Genomic DNA, 21,392 nt, shown 5'->3' with positions numbered 1-21,392 from the left:
AATATGATCCGAAAGCAAGTCAATCTAGAAGGTCTCTCAAGACTCGGCAGCTTGACCGCAGCTGATGCTGTTGACGGTTCTCTGACCCAGCAGTTGGAGGCACTGGAACATTTTTTCTTTTGTTCCTCCCTATGAATGGGATTGGAATTGAGAAAAGACCTACCATGAGCCCAGCCAAGCATGTCATGCCACCCCCTAGCTCACACACAGCAAGGTCCCTGAAAGAGAGAAAAGAAATGGTAGAACCCATACAAATTAGATGAAAATGGCCAGAGAGACATATATGTTACAAGAACAAATTGCCATCTGCAGTAAGAACGGCACTACCAGGAAGTTGTAGAGACATGACTAGGCTACCTCATGTCGTTTTGCGTTTTAAAAATAATTATGAAATAGAAAAGTCACAAAGCAGGCAAATCAGTGGGGGTTCCCTCATTAGTGTTCACTGCAACATTACCACCGCTGAGCTGAAAAATCTGAGAAGGTTCCCTTTTTTCCCTTGTCAATGGCGCTGTCTTTTAGAACTAAACTGGCTAGAGTAGCGAAAGATAATTGTCAGGAAAGGATAACACTGTTAATCCACATTCATTCCTTCAAAAACAGTTAGACAAGTAAATGGTGAATATATGCGTGTGTACCTATATCTAGCCGCATACACACACAACCCACACAAATAAATGCACTTCGGTATGGTGGGTTGTTTTTTTTTTTTAATTCTGAAGCAAACATAATCATTTTGGAAAGGCAAACAGCTCCACAAAGAACAATTATACAAAGAGCATTTAGTAAGTAACACTTACATTACAAGTGACCCCAACAGAACACAGTGATTAAACAAGGAGGAGCATATTATGGCTTACCATCCAACCCAAAGCTAAAGTAATGCTACAAGGTTTGACTCGGCCTCACAAAAGTAAGGCTGTTTCGAGTTAAGACTGGAAATCTGATGTGGCACTCTGCACTTACCTTCTCCTTTGTGCCTAAGTATCTCTCCTCTACCGGTGACATTCTCACCCAGGATGGGATGCTCCCTGATTGGAGCTCCACAGAAAAGCTTAAGCTCAGGGAGACGAGCAAATGCTGGACTTTCAGGGCAGATTTGCAGCCCCAAGTCTCAACTGCCCTGCTTTTCTTTGGTACATTCAAACCCTCAGAATCATTTCTTCTTCACATTTTAGGGGGCAATTTCTTGCCTTAGGGTGAAAAAAAAAGCAGGACTAAAAAAAAAGAAAAGGAGGAAGGATAGAGGGAAAGGACTTTTTTTTTAATGGACTTAATCACCATCTAGTTGTTCACAGTAATTATGGACTAGTTGGTAAATACGGACCTAAGGAGTTTCAAAAATGTATATTATTGAATCAGTCTAATAAATACATATTTTGAAAAACATGCACCATGATTCCTAATTGCTCTTTTAGAAGTGTAATGGACAGCTAAGCAAGCGCACAGTTGATGACTTTGAAAAAATGGGAATTAAAATGAAAAAAACCCAACCCTATATTCTCTAGCTCCACCAGGCATCTTAAGGAAATCTGAAAGGAACAGATATTTTAAAAACCCCACCAACTAGTTCAATATGATATGCACAGCCATAGATAAAAACATTTCTGTGGCATGAGTTGATAATAATATTTATGCTTTACAAACACATATTATTAATTATGTAAAATATCTTTAAATCTTGGGGTGGGATGGCATTTAAAAAATAGTAGTGCAATTTATCAAATATTCTTTAATGGATTCCTCAGTAGAAGTTGAACAATGTATATTTTTTCTGACCTTCACAATCAGAACTGATCGATTGGAGCTTCACTTTTATTTCCCAAATCAAAGTGAAATAAAATGCCTCGAGTGGAAATCAAAAATCTTTGACAAGTAGCAAAAAGCTCTCTGTGCGATATTAGTAGCCAAAGGCCGTCCAGATTTCTTTGTCAAGAGCTACATGTTTTCACCTTGAACTTTTTCTTACAATTTAATCTGAAGACTTTAATCATGGAAATCTTTAAACCATGCATGCAGATACAATGCACCTAATGGCCTGCAAAGTGTCTTTTAAAGTGCAGCTTGGTACCTGAACATCTGATTGTGCTTGAGGCAGTAGTAGGCCAGAACCTCTTCAGAAGGCCAGATACCTATAAAACACAAAGACAGGGCACATTTTGAATAGAAAAGTCCTCATTTTTAGACTTGGCCATTATTTTAAAAGCCATTTTCAACTTGAGCCAAACTTATTATTTACTATTCTTACTATTTGAAACCACACAGCATGTACATTTTTTTTTTTGCTGAGAAATGGGAATGTGGTTACCATTACTTCCCAGAAAAATAACAATATATTCTAGATAGGTTTTTATTTTAAATGACAACAAATTACAAACAGCAAGAGTTAAATTCCACGTAGATTGCTATTTTGCATATATGGGAACCTATTTTTCAGTTAATTAACATGTTTTTATGATCACCTACTATGTACTAAATTCTGCGTGCAATTCAACAACCACAACAAGATAAACAACACATTTATTAATAAGCCACAAACTGCAAGGGGCTAAGCTAGGCACAACGGATACAACAGAAATAGCACTTTGCCCTGAAGGAGGCCAGATTCTATTGGGGATAGAGGCATGGGGGATATAATATGTACACCGATAAGTAAATCTGAAATAAAACCAAAATTCTTTGAAATGAGAGAGTGCTAACAATTGTAGGGTAGGGAGATCAAGGAGAGGCTTTATTTAGAGAAAGAAGCCTGCTCTGTGCTTTAACAAAAGTTAGCTCAAGATTCTACAAGGTGGAGGTGAGAAGGGAGAGCATTCTAGATGTGGGTGACCATTTGTGCAAAGGCTATACTAAGCAAAAACAAATTAAAAACCATTCACAAGGTAAATTAATTCTTGAGAGACCTCCAGTTAAATTCCTTGTTCAACCCTATGCCAAAGTCTGTAGCACTGGCTTGCTTAAATCTCAGGGACTATTCCTATTGAGCAATTCAACTAAAAGACACCCCCCCCCCCCCGCCATTGTGGATTTTCAGCTTATTTGTTCAGTCAGTCAGGTACTCAATAACATTTAATGAGCATTTACTGTCAGGTACTGTGCTAGGCACTAGAGATACAAAAAGAGGGAAAAGATCATCTCTGCTCGAAAGGAGCTCATAATCTAATGGGGGGGAGCAAAGAAATATATACAAACAAGCTATATACAATAAAAACATGAAATGATTAAAAGAGGGGAGTCACTAGAATTAAGGTGCTAGGAAAAGTTTCCTGTAGAAGTCTGTATTTTAGTTAGGGTTTGAGCACTTAACCTCGATGCTGAATTGGATTAACCTTGTGTTTACACAATTAACTGTGCATATGAAAAATATTCATCAATTCATCAAACACATATCACGTATATACACCTCATTCTGTGTAAGGCAGTGTGCTAGAAGCCACTGTATCTGATAATGAACAAGGCAAGGGGCCTGTCTTTGAGGAGCTTACAATTCAGTAGGAGGAAATAAAGAAGGGAAGCAACTACTATGCAAACTAGAATGTACAGGTCCAGACAAGGTCCTGTGAAAGATCTGAGGAAGGAGAGATTCCCCTCCATTGGGGTAGGCAATATGAAGAAAGGTGTCATGGAGGAGGATGCATCTGAGCTAACGCATGTCAATATGTTACAGAATCACTGAATCTTGGGGTTGGACAGGAACTCAGAGATTTTTTAGCTCTGGGGTTCTTAGCCTTTTTTGTGTCATGGACCCCTTCTTATGCTTTCAAATACATGAAATAAAATATATAGAATTAGAAAGGAAACTAGGTTGAAATAAAAGTATACATTTTCCCCATCCAAGTTCATAGCCCTTCACCCTGAAATCAAGGGCTCTGTAGACCCCAAGTTAAGAATCCCCTTACCCTCTAGAGCAGCTACAAAATATTCAGCATGTGGCCATTTGGACTTTACTTGAAGACCTCCAGTGAAGAAGAATTCCCACTAACTCTGTAAGTAACCCATTCTACTTCTGTATAGCTTTTATTTTTAATAGGTTTGATTTTATAGCAACCTTAAATACGATTCTGCAACTTTTTCCTATTGTGCCTACTTCTTCCTTCTGGAACCAAGCAGAATGAATCTAACCATATATCTATATGGCTGTATGTATAACATATATGTACATGTATATACACATACATACATGTATATAAACATATATGCAGAACAAGTCTAACCCTAAATATAGACACATATGTGTATACATATATATACATATATATATGTATATATATGAAATAGACCTTCAATTACCCTGAAGGTGGCTATTCTATCTCCCACAAATCTTTTGTTGTTTCAAGTCCCCTCACTATCCTGACTGCCCCCCTTCGAATACGATACAACTTGGCAATGTCCTGCTTAAAAGGTGGAACCCAGAACTCAACATAATGCTCTAGTTGTGGTCTAATTCAAAGTAATCCACAAACGTTCATTGAGTGATTACTCTAGACCAGGCTCCGTGCTGTGACAAGGGCTTACTGCCTCCTTTTTTCTAGACACCATAATTCTCTGATCAGCAGGTAGTCTTCACAAGTGACCCCACCAAAAATGAAGGGCAGCCAACTTCAGAGCCAAGTTCTTCCTATGTCCTGAAGGTAAAAATGTTATGCCATGGCAGAGATGAGAATACAAGGTACTCTGTTGACTTCTCCGGCATTGGGGCACACACAATAAGATTATTTTTCTTTCTGGATACATTCCCAGCTGTTACCACTGAGAAAACAGGCTGCTTCAAAGAACAAGATGACAGAGGGGAAAAAAGGGAACAAAAGTCCAGGGGATTCAACTGACAAGTATTTTTGTTATGGCATAAATTATTCTTAAGGTAATTTAGATAAGAAGGTTTATGGGAGCTCAAGGGAAGAGCAAGGAAGACTTAGTAAGTAGTACTCAGAATCATGGCACATTAGAGCTAGAAGATATCTTAGAGACCATTAATCTAACTTCCCTAGTTGATCTAACAGCTAAAGGAATGGAAGCCCAGAATGGTGAACAACTAATTAGTGGCAGAGTTGGGACTAGAAACTAGTGCTCCACTTCTGGTTGGGAGGGGGAGTGGTGATGCCAGTGAATTCGGTGGCCCAAGTGCCAATGACCTATAGTGAAAGTGATACAAGTAAAAGACCTTTCAAGAAAGATCTGGGGGAAAATGAGGCAGGGTGAATAACATCTAGTTACAAAACTGTAGGGGCAGGGGAAGAACACTTAGTTTACAACTATACGACCAAATCATCAAGAATCTTAGAATTAGAAGGGGGTCCTCAAAGATCACTTGGCTTAAACCAACTCATACCTAAACAGAATCTGCTCTACAGTACACCTGGTGGGAATATCGTCAGGAAAAGGTACTCATTATTTCATGAGGCAACCTATTTATTCCACATAGGAACAATTCTAATTTTCAGGAAATTTTTCTTCCTTTTGAGTCTCCACAACTTCTGACCACTACTACTAGTTAAGCCTTCTGGGGCTAGGCAAAACAAATCTAATACTACATCTTCCACATGACGGTCCTTCAAATAAATACTTGAAGAGACATATTGTGCACTGCCCTTCCCACACTCTCCTGACTAAGCATCTACGATTCCTTCAAACAATATTTGAACTCATGGGTTTGCAGTTCCCTGCCCATCCTAGATGAGACCAGCTCATCATGGAACACAATACTCTAGATGTGGTCCCACCAGAGCAGCAAAAATGGGACTATCACTTCTCTCATAATGAAAATGACCTTTATATTGCTGCGATTGTTGTGCTATTGTACTGTTGTGTTTCCTAATCTCTCTTAATTCTAGTATCTTCCCTCTATTGATTATTTCCTATTTATCCTATATGTAGTTGTGTAGTTTGTGTGTGTTGTTGCTTACATGTTTTCTTCTCATTAGATTGTGAGCTCCTCAAGGGCAGGGACCACCTTTTGCCTTTCTTTGTATCTCTAGTGCTTAAGAGTAGGTACTTATCAAATGTTTATTAACTGAAGAACTGATTCATGCTGAGCATGAGTAATGTGTTCACTAAAATCCTAGGGTTTTTTTTTTCATATAAACTTATTCAGCCACACCTCCCCATCTTGTATTCTAATGCTGATTTTTTTTGACTCAAGTATAGCACTTTGATTTATCACTATTAAATTACATTTTATTAGATTTGGGCAATCAATTTATCCTTTATGGTACTTTTGTTTCCTGATTTGATTGTTCACCATATCAGCTATCTCACCGAGTTTCATTTCATCCGAAAATCTGATGAGTATGCCATCTATACTTTTATCTAAGTCATTGATAAAAATGTTGAACAATGCAGAGGCAAGAATAGATCTCTGGGTACTTTGCTAGAGATCTTCTTCCAGGACGACATTGATCCATCAAGGACTATTTTGGGGTCCAGCCACGTAATCAATTCCAACTCTACCTAACTGTACTATCATCTAGCCTTCATTTATCCATCTGGTCCACTAAGATAACATGAGAGATTCTGTTAAATGCCTCACTGAAATCTAAGTATATAAAGTACCCAAATAATACATTCACATTATCAGATTCTAGGGACAGCAACAATGTATTTTACTTCCTTTTACTGCAGATGCGCATAGGATAGCATAATGCTATAGACAGAAAAGGTGTAATGATTACAGTATCATAGGATTATAGATCTAGAGATAGAAGGGACTTTAGAGGTCATCTAGTCCAACCACTTTATTTTACAGATGAGGAAAAAGGAACCCAAAGAAGTTGAATATTTGCCCAAGGTCACCTAGGTAGTAAGTGCCAGACTTAAAATCTGAACTCAGATTATCTAACTCCACAAGCTTCTAGTAATTAAAAAAAATTTATTGCGGTAGGGAGAGGTGATGCTTGCAATTATCCAAAATCCAAGTTTGAATTAAGTGTCCCAGTGTGCCGTCTTAAATGAAGTTTTTAGCAAGGGTTACAACATGGAATACTTTCTAGAATCTGTGACATGTATTATCCACATATATCTATCACATCACAGAGTGCTGCTTAGAATGAGGTGCCCCAGGCATTAGTAGACACACGTGGAGCAAAGCAATCCCCTGGGACTGCTCGGGGCAGAGGGAAATCAACAGGGTAGCTGGAACCACACTGGGAGGGTGGATGGATAGCCCTTAACAAGGGCATGTAGCGAGCTCCTTCAATTTTCATACCCCATCTGAAATGTAGCAGGGCCTCCACCAATCAATCCAGGCACTCCTGTTATGTTCTCACCACCACAGAAAGAAAAGAATGGGAGATGTGGAGAGGGAATACATAGAGTGGCATTTAGAGTAGCTACACTATCGATCCAACAAAAGCCTCACAGAACATGGTAATTAATGGCTTATTCTGGATAGAACTTATTCTTAAAAACACATGGAACGAATTTGGACACTTCTAAAAGTTGTTCTGTGATATGTGGCTTCCCTTTCCTTGGTTTCCTGTATAAATTAAATGAGTTTATTTAATGAAGGGAGGGAGAGAGGAAGGAGAAAGAGAGAGAGAGAGAGAGAGAGAGAGAGAGAGAGAGAGAGAGAGAGAGAGAGAGGAGAGAGAGAGAGAGAGAGAGAGAGAGAGAGAGAGTGCTCTTCAAGTCCTTGGGCCCCATAAAAGCATTAGTTAAATACATATCCTATTGAGGAAAAGAACAGCATATTCTACTAGTGTTTCCATGGACATTTGTTTTCGTTTTCTATTTTCTTTCAAATAAAGTGCCAGGTTTGCTATAGATTCCATTATTGTTGTGGGACCAAATAAGCTTGCTGGACTCCTGATATGCAATAGCAAGTAAATATAGCCCCCATCTAAGAGAAGGAAGGAGGGAAAGAAAGAGGGAAGGATGAAGAAGGGAAGGAAAGGAGGAGGGAGGAAGGAAGGAAGGAAAGAGGGAAGGAAGGAGGAAAGGAAGAAAAGAAAAAAGAAACAAAGAAGTAAAGAGGGAAGGAGGGAAGGAAAGGAGAGGGAGAAAGAAGGAAGAAGGAAATAAGGATGAAAACAAGCATTTATTAAGTGCTTACTATATGCCAGATGCCATGTTAAGTGCTAGAGATAAAAAATACAAACAAAAAGACTGTTTCAGCCACCAAAGATTCACTTTCTAATAATTCACAACACACAAATGAGAGGTAGGGGAAGCACTGAAAGTTGATTTTTAGTGGCACATTAATTGGTTACTGAGAGGAGGAGAAAAGTTGGTGATCTGGTCTATTTGCAACAAAATTGCTGATTAGTGAAATGGCTAACTTATTTTATTTTAAAGTTATTTTAAAGGCTGGGCTTTGTGGCCTACATAAAAACAATCATGGCTATTGCCAAGTCTGATGCCAAGTAGATCCTACAATTACCTGATCTGGAGAGGGGGAGTGGGACAAGGAGGAGAATAGGGACAGAAGCCTTCGGGGAAGAATGGGGGCTTCTAATTATCTTGAATTCCAGCACTTCTCCCTTTCCCATGGCCCTTCATTACAGAAGAGGCCTAAGCTACATCAGAATTTTCAACAGCCATCACCTAATCTACTAGTTGTTTTAATGTGGCACATTTACCCAGAGATAAGGTAGCTAGCAGCCTGTTCAGTCACTAGTAAAACCATTTCCTCCATAACCAGCTGCTCCCTGAGCAGGCAACACCTTTCTCTCCCCCACTTCAGACTAAATGCTCACCTCTCTGGGGATCACAGGCCACAGCAGATCAAGAGGAGTCAGAGGATCTCTCTTAAATTTGCTGCTCAACTGGGAAAGCCCCCATACACTCCCACCTAAGCCACTGAGTTGACAGCAGGGAAGGCTTTTGTGAACTTAATGAAAAGAAAAGCATCTTTGGCTTGGACAGGTAGGTAAGCCTCTTGGCTTGCTTTTAGAATGGGATAAGCTCAAGGATCCCCAAGATAGAATATGCACTCTGACTCATATTCCTGCAAGCTGACTGCATTTCGGCATGTCATTGACATAGCTGACCTAGACATTGTGCTGCTTCCAGAAGGTGAGGGTCTCTCAAAAAATACAAAATGCTCCAGCCCACATTACTGAACATTAACAGTGGCATTTCCATGGCAGTGAACAGGAAATGCTTTTAAAAGCATTTAAAGGCTGACAGAATGAAAGGAAGTTATTTGACAATAATGTCATGAGGCCTTTAAAAAATACCTGCAGAAGGACTTCTTGAAAAGTTTTCAGAAACATTCCCATGCTAACAGACACATCCAGGATCTTATTTCAATTCAATATGTACATATAAAAAAGCAGTTTTGATGTGTTTCCAATGGAAGAAATTTTGCCAATGTTGGTACATTTTAATGATAACATCTGAGTGGTCGCTATTTCTGTCTAGTCTTACAAAACCCAACACACTGAAAGGGGGAAATCTATACCATGACTAGAGACAGTGAAAAAAAAAAGACACAAAAAGATAATAAATATCTAAGTAACACATGGTTCTGATGGCATCATTAGCCTCCCTTGCCCTTTTTCACACTCCATTCTAAAAACCAGATCTGCTTTGAACTCACAGGGTTGCTAACCTCAATTGTCTCCAATGCCTCCAGGCCCCTGATCACTGAGTTTCGATAGCTCAGTTTGAATGACGGGAATCTTCCAAGGTGATCCAGAGAATCATGTGACAAGCACTTACTATACTTACTATGTGCCAGGCACCAAGCTAAGTCCCAGGAAACAAGAAAGACATGAAACAAAACAAAAACAATGAACAAAAAACCCCAACCAAAAAAACCAATTCTTTACCTCATGGAGTTTGCATTCTAATGGAGGAAACAAACCATAATAATGTCCAAATACAATGTACCTCTCCGTTACCCACAGTCATGATGTGTGTATATGTGTGTTTGTGTTACTGTGTGATGAGTATGTAGTGGGTACTGGAAGAAAGGATGGAAGAGAAGGGAAGGAAATAAAAATATTGGATTCATCTTTCTGAGCAACCAAAATTTATCTAGAATTACCAACAAATAACTACATTAATCTTTTGGGGGCTTGGCTCTCCTTTTTATGCTATAAACTTATCTTCTGAGGTACAAACTAAGGAAAAAAATGGCCTAGCAGGAGAAAGACAGAAAAGCGAAGAGGTTATTAGGTAACCCAGAGATTGAATAACAAGCTCCTGAATAATTGAGGCAGTGTTGTATATGGAAAAAGTAAACCAGCTTTGGAGTCAGAGGATCTGGGTTCAAACCCTGCCCTGTTACTTACTTTGTCTAAATCATGCACCCATAATTTAGGTTCCTTTCAGCCCTAAAAATCAGTGATCTACAAGTCTCTCTCTCTCTCGTCTCTCTATCTATCCATCCATCTATCTATCTAATACATATATACACATATGTATGAGTGTAATGGAATGTAATGACATTAAAAATTATAAACATGAGATAAAAAAACTCTAGATTTTCATGGAGCAATGCAAAATGAAGAAAGCATTCCCCCACCCTGCACCAAAAAAAATCACCAAAGCATTTATTACGTGCTCATTCTATGTTAGGCACTTGGTTAATTGCTAGAGATACAAAGAAAAAAGTGAAACTGTCTTTGCCTTCAAGAAGCTTATATTCTATTAGAAGAAATCATATACACATACACATGTACATAGATAGATAGATAGATAGATAGATAGATAGATACAGATATAGATAGAAACTATACAAATAAACTGAAGGTAATAAGGAGAGGGGACAGCTAGGTGGCGCAGTAGATAAAGCAGTGGGCCTGGGGTCATGAAGACTCATTTTTATGAATTCAAATCCGGCCTCAGACACTTATTAGCTGTGTGACCCTGGACAAGTCACTTAACCCTGTTCACCTCAGTTTCCTCAAATGTAAAATGAGCTGGAGAAGGAAATGGCAAACTGCTCTAGTACCTTTGCCAAGAAAACCCCAAATGGGGTCATGAAGAATCAGACATGACTGAAACAACTGAACAATGAGACGCAGTAACAATAATGATGATGATAATAATAATAATAGCAGCTAACATGTCTGTGGCACCTCAAGGTTTAGAAAGCTCTTTACAGAGCATATATATATACATACATATGTATATATACATACACATTGACATAAATGTATTTGATATATACACGAATATGCTTATGTATACATGTATTTTACATATACACACTATATATCAAACACATATTGTGCATATGTATATGTATGTATGCATATATATGTATGTATGTATGCATATATATGTATGTATGTATCCTAGTATACACACACACACACACACAAACACACACACACGCCAATGTAGCTGCCAAGACTGGAAGTTGAAACGAAATGCCCTGAGTAGTGTGGTATCATTCCTTATTTGTCCTTCATTCTCAAACGGGACCATGACATCAGGAAGGTGACACCATTACATGCAAGTGAATTGGATTTAAGGGATGGAGAGCTATGCAAAGCCACCAGCCTCACTCTCTCTTCCAAAACCATCTGAACACAGTGGCAAGGTATACATAAGGATGACTAGAGAAGGCCCTGGGTACAGTAAGATCTCTTGGCCTCTTTTTTTTTTTTCTGATTCTTCCTTCTGTCTTTATTTAAAAAAAAAACAACCAGTATTTTTTCCCCAATTACATGTCAAGACAATTTTTAGCATTTATTTTTATAAGATTTTGAGTTACAAATTTTTCTCCCTCTTTCCCTCCTCCTCTTCTGAAAAGGGTAGGGAATTTTATATAGGTTATATATGGGCCATCATGTAAAACACATTTCCATATTAGTCACAGTTGTGAAAGAAGAAACAGTTCAAAAGGAAAAAAAAACACAATAAAGAATAAAGTGAGTAAAAAATATGCTTCAATCTTCATTTAAAATCCATCAGTTCTTTATCTGTCTGTGGATAGCATTTTCCTTTGTCTTTTTCTTTTTAAGGCAACTGGGGTTAAGTGACTTACCCAGGGTCACACAGCTAGTAAGTGTCAAGTGTTTGGTCTGAGGCCAGATTTGAACTCAGGTCCTCCTGACTTCAGGGCTGGTGCTCTATCTACTGCACCACCTAGCTGCCCCTTGAATCCTTTGTACTTGTCTTGGATCATTACGTTGCTAAGAAGAGCTGAGTCATTCATACTTGACCATCACACACTGTTGCTGATACTGCATACAATGTTTTCCTAGTTCTGCTCATTTCACTTTGCATCAATTCGTACATGTCTTTCCAAGTTTTTCTGAAATCTGCTTGTTCATCATTTCTTATTGTGCAATAGTATTCCATTACATTCATATACCACAGCTTTTTCAGCCATTCCCCAACTGATAGGTATCTCTTCAATTCCCAATATTTTGTCACCACAAAAAGGGCTGCTATAAATATTTTTGTACATGTAGGTCCTTTTCCCTTTTCTATGATCTCTTTGGGACACAGACTTAGTAGTGGTATTGCTGGATCAAAAGGTATGCACAGTTGGATTGTCCTTTTGGCATAGTTCCAAAGTGCTCTCCAGAATGGTTGGTTCAGTTCACAACTCCCCCAACAGTGCATCAGTGTCTCAATTTCCCATATCTTCTCCAACATTTATCATTTTCTTGTTTTGTCACATTAGCCAAGCTGATGGGTGTGATGTGGTACCTCTGACTTGTTTTAATTTGCATTTCTGTGATCAACAGTGGTTTACAGCATTTTTTCATGACTACAGATAGCTTTAATTTCTTCATCTGAAAACTGCCTGTTTATATCCTTTGACCATTTATCAGTTGGTGAATGATTTATATTCTTATGGATTTGAGTCAGTTCTCTATATATTTTAGAAATGAGGCTTTCATCAGAGACACTGGCTATAAAAATTCTTTCCCAGTTTTCTGCTTCCTTTCTAATCTTGGTTGCATTGGTTTTGTTTGTGCAAAAACCTTTCAATTTAATGTAATCAAAATTATCCATTTTGCATTGCATAATGTTCTCCTTCTCTTGTTTGGTCATACATTCTTCTATTCTCTATAGATCTGACATGTAAACTATTCCTTGCTCTCCTAATTTGTTTATAATCCCACCCTTTCTGTTTAAATCACATACCCATTTTGACCTTATCTTGGTATACAGTATAAGATGTTGGCTTATGCCTAGTTTCTGCCATACTATTTTTTAGTTTTCCCAAAAGTTTTTATTAAATAATGAGTTCTTATCCCAGATGCTAGTCTTTGGGTTTATCAAACAGTAGATTACTATAGTCATTGACTACTGTGTCTTGTGTACTTAATCTATTCCACTGATCCACCACTCTATTTCTTAGCCAGCACCAAGAAGTTCTGATGATTGCTGCTTTATAACACAGTTTTAGATCTGGTATGGCTAGGCCACCTTCCCTTGCATTTCTTTTCATTACTTCCCTTGATATTCTGGACCTTTGGTTCTTCCAGATTAATTTTGTTATTATCTTTTCTAGCTCTATAAAATAATTTTTCGTAGTTTCATTGGTATGGCACTAAATAAGTAAATTAATTTAGGTAGAATTGTCATTTTTATTATATTAATTCAGCCTACCCCTGAGCAACTGATATTTTTCCAATTATTTAGATCTGACTTTATTTGTGTGAAAAGTATTTTGTAATTGTGTTCATATAGATCCTGGATTTGTCTTGGCAAGTAGACTCCCAAATATTTTATGTTGTCTACAGTTACTTCAAATGGAATTTCTCTTCCTATCTCTTGCTTCTGGACTTTGTTGGTAATATATAGCAATGCTGATGATTTATGCGGGTTATTTTATATCCTACAACTTTGCTAAAGTTATTAATTATTTCAAGTAGTTTTTAGTTGATTCTTTAGGATTCTCTAAGTATACCATCATATCATCTGCAAAGAGTGATAGCTTTGTTTCCTCATTGCCTATTCTAATTCTTTCAAATTCTTTTATTGCCAAAGTGAACATTTCTAGTAAAATATTGAATAACACTGGTGATAACAGGCATCTTTGTTTCACCCCTGATCTGATTGGAAATGCTTCTAGCTTATCCTCATTACATATAATGCTTGCTGATGGTTTTAGATAGATGCTACTTATCATTTTAAGGAAAACTCCATTTATTCCTATGCTCTCTAGTGTTTTTAATAGGAATGAGTGCTGTATTTTGTTAAAAGCTTTTTTTTGCATCTATTGAGATAATCATATGATTTCTGTTAATTTTGCTATTGATATGGCCAATTATGCTGATAGTCTTCCTAATACTGAACCAGCTCTGCATTCCTGTTATAAATCCCACCTGGTCATAGTATATTATCCTCATGTAAGTTGCTGTACTCTCTTGGCTAATATTTTATTTAAATTTTTGCATCTATATTCATTAGGGAAATTGGTCTATAATTTTCTTTCTCTGTTTTGGCTCTCACCAGTTTAGGTATCAGCACCATATTAGTATCACAGAAAGAATTTGGTAGGCCTCCTTCACCTGTTTTTCTGAATATTTATATAGTATTGGAATTAGTTGTTCTTTAAATGTTTGGTAGAATTTACTTGTGAACCCATCTGGCTCTGGGGATTTGTTCAATTTCTTTTCTAATATGGGGTCATTTAGACATTCTATTTCCTGATCTGTTAATCTGGGTAATTTATATTTTTATAAATATTCATTTATTTCTCTCAGATTGTCAGATTTATTGGCATATAATTGGGCAAAATATTTCCTAATGATTGCTTTAATTTCTTTTTCATTGGTGGTGCTTTCACCTTTTCATTTTTGATACTGGATATTTGGTTTTCTTCTTTCTTATTTTTAATCAAATTAACCAATGGCTTATCTAATTTGTTTTTTTTTTCTTTCATAAAACCAGCTCCTAGATTTATATATTAGCTCAATAGTTTTTTTAAAAAAAACATTTAATCTTATTAATTTCATACTTTGATTTTCAAGATTTCCAATTTGATGATTAATTGAAGATTTTAAATTTGTTCATTTTCTAAATTTTTGTTTCAGTTGTATGCCAAATTCATTGATCTGTTCTTTTTCTATTTTGTTGATTTAAGAATTTAGAGGAAACAAATTTTCCCCTAAGTACTGCTTGGATACATCTCATAAATTTTGGTATGCTGTCTCATTATGATCACTCTCTTTAATGAAATTATTGTTTCTATGATTTATTCTTTGACTCACTTATTCTTTAGGATTAGATTATTTAGTTTCCTATTCATTCATTTATTTATAGTGAGGCAATTGGGGTTAAGTGACTTGCCCATGGTCACACAGCTAGGAAGTATTTAGTGTGTGAGGCCAGATTGGAACTCAGGTACTCCTGACTCCAGGGCCAGTGCTCTATCCACTGCGTCACCTAGCTGCCCCTTCCAATTTATTTTTAATCTATTTGTTGAATCTAATTTTATTACATTCTGTTCTGGATAGAATACATTTAATATTTCTGCTTCTCTACATTTGATTTTGCGATTTTTATGCCCTAATAAAGGGTCAATTTTTGTGTAGCTGCCATGTGCTGCTAAGAAAATGGCATATTCTTTTCTGTTCTCATTCAGTTTTCTCCAAAGGTCTGTCATATCTAACTTTTCTAATATTCTATTTACACCCATATTTTCTTTCTTGTTTATTTTTGGTTGGATTTATCGAGTTCTGAGATGGGACAGTTGAGGTCCCCCACTAGTACAGTTTTGCTGTCTATTTCTTCCTGTAATTCACTTAACTTCTCCTTTAAGAATCTGTATGATATACCACTTGTTCTATATATGTTTAGTATTGATATTACTTCATTGTCTATGGTACCTTTTAGCAAGATGTAATTTTCTTCCTTATCTCTTTTAATTAGATCTATTTTTGCTTTTACTTTGAGATAAGGATTGCTACCTTTTTTTCTTTTTTTGCTCATGGAATTGCTTTTTTTTTTTTTACTTCAGCTGAAGCATAATAGATTCTGCTCCAGCCCCTTACCTTTACTCTGTGTGTGTGTCTCTCTCTGCTTCAAATGTATTTCTTGTAAACAACACATTGTAGGATTCTGGTTTTTGACCCACTCTTCTATCCACTTCCATTTTATGGGACAATTCATCCCATCACATTATAGTTAGGATTACTAACAGTGTATTTCCCTCCATCCTATTTTTCCTCCTGTTTATCTTCTCTCTCCTTTTACCCTTTCCTTCCTAACCAGTGTTTTGCTTCTGTCTACCACCTCCCCCTATTTGCCTTCCCTTCTGTCACTTTACTCGCCCCACCCCTTACTTAATCTCCTCTCCTCCTACTTCCCAGTAAGGTAACATAGATTTCTATATTAGATTGATTGTGTATATTATTCCCTTTCAGCCAATACTGATGAAAGAAAAGTTCAAGCAATGCCCACCACTCACCCTCTCACCTTCCCCTCCACTGTAATAGGTGTTTTGTGCCTCTTCACGTGAAACAATCTACCCCATTCTATCTCTCCCTTCCTTCTGCACCCAGTATACTTTTTTCTCATCCTTTCATTATTTTTATGTCATTCCCTCAAATTCACCTTATATCTGTACCCTCTGTCTATGTATATTCCTTCTAGCTGTACCATAAATGATACACTTTTAAAAAAATTACAGGTATCATTTTTCCTTGTAAACAGTTTAGTTCTATTGAATCCCTTATGCTTTCTTTTCCATTTTTCCCTGTTTATGCTTGGGTCCTGATATTAGAGATCAAATTTTTGGTTTACTTCTGGTCTTTAAAAGCCTGAAATCCTTCTACTTCATTGAGTGACCATTTTTTCCCTTCATGTATTATGCTTAATTTCACCGGGTAAGTGATTATTGGTTGTAGTCCTACCTCCTTTGCCTTCCATAATATCATGTTCCATGACCTCCTATCTTGTAATGTTGCAGCTGCTAAGTCCTGTGTAATCCTGATTGTGTCTTCCCAATATTTGGATTGTTCCTTTCAGTCCACCTGCAGTATTTTTTCCATGACCTGATAGTTACGAAGTTTGGCTACAATGTTTGTTGGGGTTTTTATTTTGAGATCTCTTTCCTTAGGTGATCAGTGGATTCTTTCAATGACTGTTTTGCCCTCTGGTTCCAGGATATCATGGCAGTTTTCCTTGATAACTTCTTGAAAGACCAGGTCCTCCTTTTGATTATGGCTTTCAGGTAGTCCAATGATTCTGACATTTTCTCTCTTGGATCTATTTTCCAGGTCAGTTGTTTCTCCCATGAGATATTTTATATTTTCTTCTATTTTTCATTCTTTTGAATTTGTTTGATTGATTCTTTATGTTTCATAGAGTCATTAGCTCCCATTTGCCCAATTCTAACTTTTAAGGAGTTGTCTTCCTAAGTAAACTTTTGTATTTTTTTTTCTATTTGGCCAATTGTACTTTTTAAGGAGTTGTTTTCTTCAGTGGATTTTTGCATCTCCTTTTCCATTTGGCCAATTCTACTTTTTTAAGCAGTTATTTACTTTTTATAAGCAGTTGACTCTTTTTTCATAATTCTCTTGCATCATTCTCATTTCTTTTCCAAATTTTTCTTACGTGATTTTTAAGCTCCTTTTTAAGCTCTTTCTTAAGTTATCTCTGGGATTTTTCTTTGGGGTTTTGCCCACAGGTATCCTGGTGTTGGTATCTGCCTGCTCCACCACACTGGAGCTCAGGATCTACTGCTGGCTTGTTGAACTGGGGCTTGTTGCTGGCTTGCTTGGGATGTTTCCTAGACTGTGCTCCCCTTTTACCTAAGTGAGACAGACCTTTCCTGACAATCTTCCAAGTTTCTTGGGCTCAAAGATTGTTTCATCCCATCTTCTGCTGGTTATGCCATTCCAGGATTTGTTTGGGGGTGCTATTTTATGGTTGTTTGGAGGTAAATATAGGAGAATTATGTTGATTTACCACTTACTCCATCATCTGGGTTCCTGGAAGTCCCCTTTGCTAAGGTCTTCCCCAGGTCTCAGTTTGATTCAATGATTAAGGCTACATAAGAAATGAGGCAAAGAATGCAAAAAAAATCAATGTGGGAGGGGAAGACCCTCAGAATTTCTGGTTAAAACAGAAACAATTGCTATATATACTCATTCTGAGCCATCATAGCCCAAACAAGGGAGGCTTAGGCTGGGACCTGTTGTAGGCCAATCAAAGACAGCCAGAATGATTTGGGTTTAGGCATAGTCCTTAAAAAAGAAATCTAGCCTGTAAACCCCAAGATATCTTTCAAGGTTTCAGCGATCTAAATTTATATTCTTTTGGGCAGAGCACCTGCCAGTAAGGGTATGATTCCCTATGTGGACAGAGGGAAGGAGGGAAGGAAAGAAAGAAAGATGGAAGGAAGGATGGAAAGAAGGAAGGAAGGAAGGAAGGAAGGAAGGAAGGAAGGAAGGAAGGAAGGAAGGAAGGAAGGAAGGAAGGAAGGAAGGAAGGAAGGAAGGAAGGAAGGGAGGGAGGGAGGGAGGGAGGGAGGGAAGAAGCTGCATTGCCCAACTGGAGCTGTCCAGCTGGGTCCCCAGTAGGGCAGCTATTATTACTCACAGATCATTGTTTGGCCTTCTTTCTCAAAGAGGATTATGACATCAGAAAGGTGATGTTATGACTTGCAAGTGAATTGGATTTAAGTGAGGCAAGGCTGTGCAACATCACCAGCCTCACTCTCCCCTCTGTAGCCATCTTGGTCAAGTACCAAGATATAGATCAGGATGACTGCAGATGGCTCTGGATTCACTGGGAGATCTTGGCCTTTTTAAGCTAAGGTCTTTCCCAGGACTCAGTTTGACTATGGCAATGCCCACTCAGTGATTAAGGCTAGGTATATCAGTGTGGTACAGTGGAAAGAGAACTTCTGACTTAGGATTCAAAACATTGGGGTTCAAGTTCCACCTATGACTAATGAGCTTCATGAGCCTCAACAATTGCTTGTTCTTCTGTAGGCCTGCTTTCTCATCTGTAGAAGTCGGTTGAAATAATCTCTAAGGCTACTTTTCAGTTAAAAAAAAGGTGTCTATGATAATATATAAAATATTGGCATCAAGAGTTCCTAAATTATTGCTTTAAAAACTATCATTGGAGGGGAAACTAGGTGGCACAGTGGATAGAGCATCGGCCCTGAAGTCAGGAGGACCTGAGTTCAAATCCGGCCTCAGACCAAACACTTGCCACTTACTAGCTGTGTGACCCTTGGGGTCAAGAAGATCCCATTTACTGTTCCATCTCTACCACATACTGTCTATATATGACCCTGGGCAAGTCACTTAGCCTCAACTGCCTTAAAAAAAAAAAGCAAAACCCCCCCCAACTATCATTGTCTCTAATCTCAAAATATTGAGAATCACACAGAGAAGTAACAATAATGATAACTAGCATTTTTTAATAGAATAGTGAATAAAGAGCTGGCTTTGGAACCAGGAAGGCCTGCTGCCTCTGTCCTATATGAGCTTTTTGATCCTGGATAAATCATTTCACTTTAAAGGTCTAGGCATCTCTCTAAGTCTACAAGTTGCAGAGGACATGCCAGCTTGCAGTGGGAGGAGTTTCATCATCTGGAAGTTCCCAAAGCAATAACATCATAGGTCTTGCTCCTATCCCCATCACTACCTAGCTCATTAAGGTTTGTAAAGTACTTTAAAGACATCATCTAATTTGATCCTTATGATAACCCTTTGAAATTGATGCCCATTTTATAGAAGTAGCTCCAGTAAATGAAATTACTTGCCCAGGATCATATAGATAGTATGTGGTAGAGATGGAACAGTAAATGGGATCTTCTTGACCCCAAGGCAGCCCTCCTTTCATTACGTCATGTTGCCTCATAACAACAACAACAACAGTGACATTGACACTGATAGTGATATGATAATATCCAACTATATAGTACTCAAAAGTTTGTAAAGCACTTAACATATATTATCTCATTTGATATGCACAACAACCCTATGAGGTAGGTACTACAGGTATTTTCATCCCTATTTGTAGATGAAGAAACTGGGGCTAAGAAAGGGATTATAGACCTAGAGATGGAAAGAACCTTAAATACCAGTAGATTCAATCCTTTTTTTATTTTTACAAGTAAGGATACTAATAGGGGCATCTAGGTGGCACAGTGGAAAGAGTGCCAGGTCTGAAGTTAGGAAGATTCATCTTCATGAGTTCAAATCTGGCTTCAGACAGTTACTAACCATGACCCTGGGCAGGTCACTTAACCCTGTTTGTCTCAGTTTCCTTATCTGTAAAATGAGCCAGAGAAGGAAATGGCAAAACACTCTAGTATCTTTATCAAGAAACCTCCAAATGGAGTCATGAAGAGTCAGACACAACTGAAATTACCAAATAACAAGGACACTGGTCCCTGGGGAGGCTAAGGGACCTGCCCAAAGTCCCACAGGCAGGTTTACCTATCAGAGGTTTACCTATGCTGACACTGCCATTAAGTGTGTAGAGGCATGATTTAAACCCATGTCTTCTTATCTATAAACGCAGCACTCTATGCATGATGTCATTAAACCAGGTCTTCCTGCCTCCAAATCTAGCACTGTATCCAAGAGTGGTCATTGCCTGAGTTAACTTGCCTGCATACCACAATGGGGAAAGTTGCGATGTGGAAGGGATAACTGTAATCTAGGAATATACGTTGTGGAGAAGGTGGTGATTTACCTTGATAGAGTAAGCTCCCTCACCAGACACTTCCTTATTTTGATGAAATCCCAGGGACGGTTCCTATCCCTCTCTCATCTGGGATTTTTCTTTCTGTCTTCATTGACATCCTCAGGGTATATCCAAAGGGTATGAAGAGTTTAGTGACTTGAGCCATTCCAAATTTTTTCCCCAAAATAATGGCAAGTCTTTACTTCATTGTATTACAAGAAAGGCAATATGGTATTGCAGGCCTAGTTGGACCTAATGTCAAGAGAAACCTTGTCTTGGATCTCACTTCTGACAAGGTCACCAGTTGTGTGACCTTGGGCACGTCAGTTATTCTCTTAAGGCCTGTTTTTTAAAAATTCATCTGTATAAAATAAGCATGGCAATACCTTTAATATCTACCTCGAACAACTGCTATGTAATAAGATAGTTGATATAAAGCATTTTTGTAAACCTTAAAAAAAAACACTTAGTACAGTGCCTGGTACATAATATTAAGTGCTATACAATGGCTTTGGGAAGCTAGGTGGCATACTATATACAGTATCAGGCTTGGAGTCAGGAAGAGTTATTTTCTGAGTTCAAATCTGGCCTCAGACACTTACTAGCTCTGTGACCCTGGGCAAGTCTCTTAGCCCTGTTTGCCTCAGTTACCTCATCTGTAAAATGAGCTAGAGAAGGAAATGGCAAACCATTCCAGTATCATTGTCAAGAAAATCCCAAATTGTGTAATTGAAGAGTCAGACATGACTAAAAATGGCTGAACAACAAAACAGCTCATTCCCTTCCCTTCTTATATAAATATCAGCTAATATTGTTATTTAACCGAAATT

At 37.8% G+C, this 21,392-nt stretch overlaps 1 protein-coding gene across 1 annotated transcript in view; it reads right to left on the bottom strand.

Moving 5' to 3' along the window:
- Window positions 1-21,392, bottom strand: part of CAMKMT (calmodulin-lysine N-methyltransferase) — a 501,359-nt gene that overhangs the window by 70,760 nt on the left and 409,207 nt on the right. Inside the window, 2 exon segments of the mRNA XM_021001297.2 lie at window positions 164-218; window positions 2,072-2,132. Of these exon segments, the coding sequence (XP_020856956.1) occupies window positions 164-218; window positions 2,072-2,132 (116 nt within the window).

This window comes from Phascolarctos cinereus, unplaced genomic scaffold, assembly GCF_003287225.1.
Source record: "Phascolarctos cinereus isolate Bilbo 61053 unplaced genomic scaffold, phaCin_HiC Scaffold_2;HRSCAF=192, whole genome shotgun sequence".
Classification (NCBI taxonomy): Eukaryota; Metazoa; Chordata; class Mammalia; order Diprotodontia; family Phascolarctidae; genus Phascolarctos; species Phascolarctos cinereus.
The sequence above is the reverse complement of the archived record's forward strand: the minus strand, read 5'-3'. Positions and strand labels throughout refer to the sequence as shown.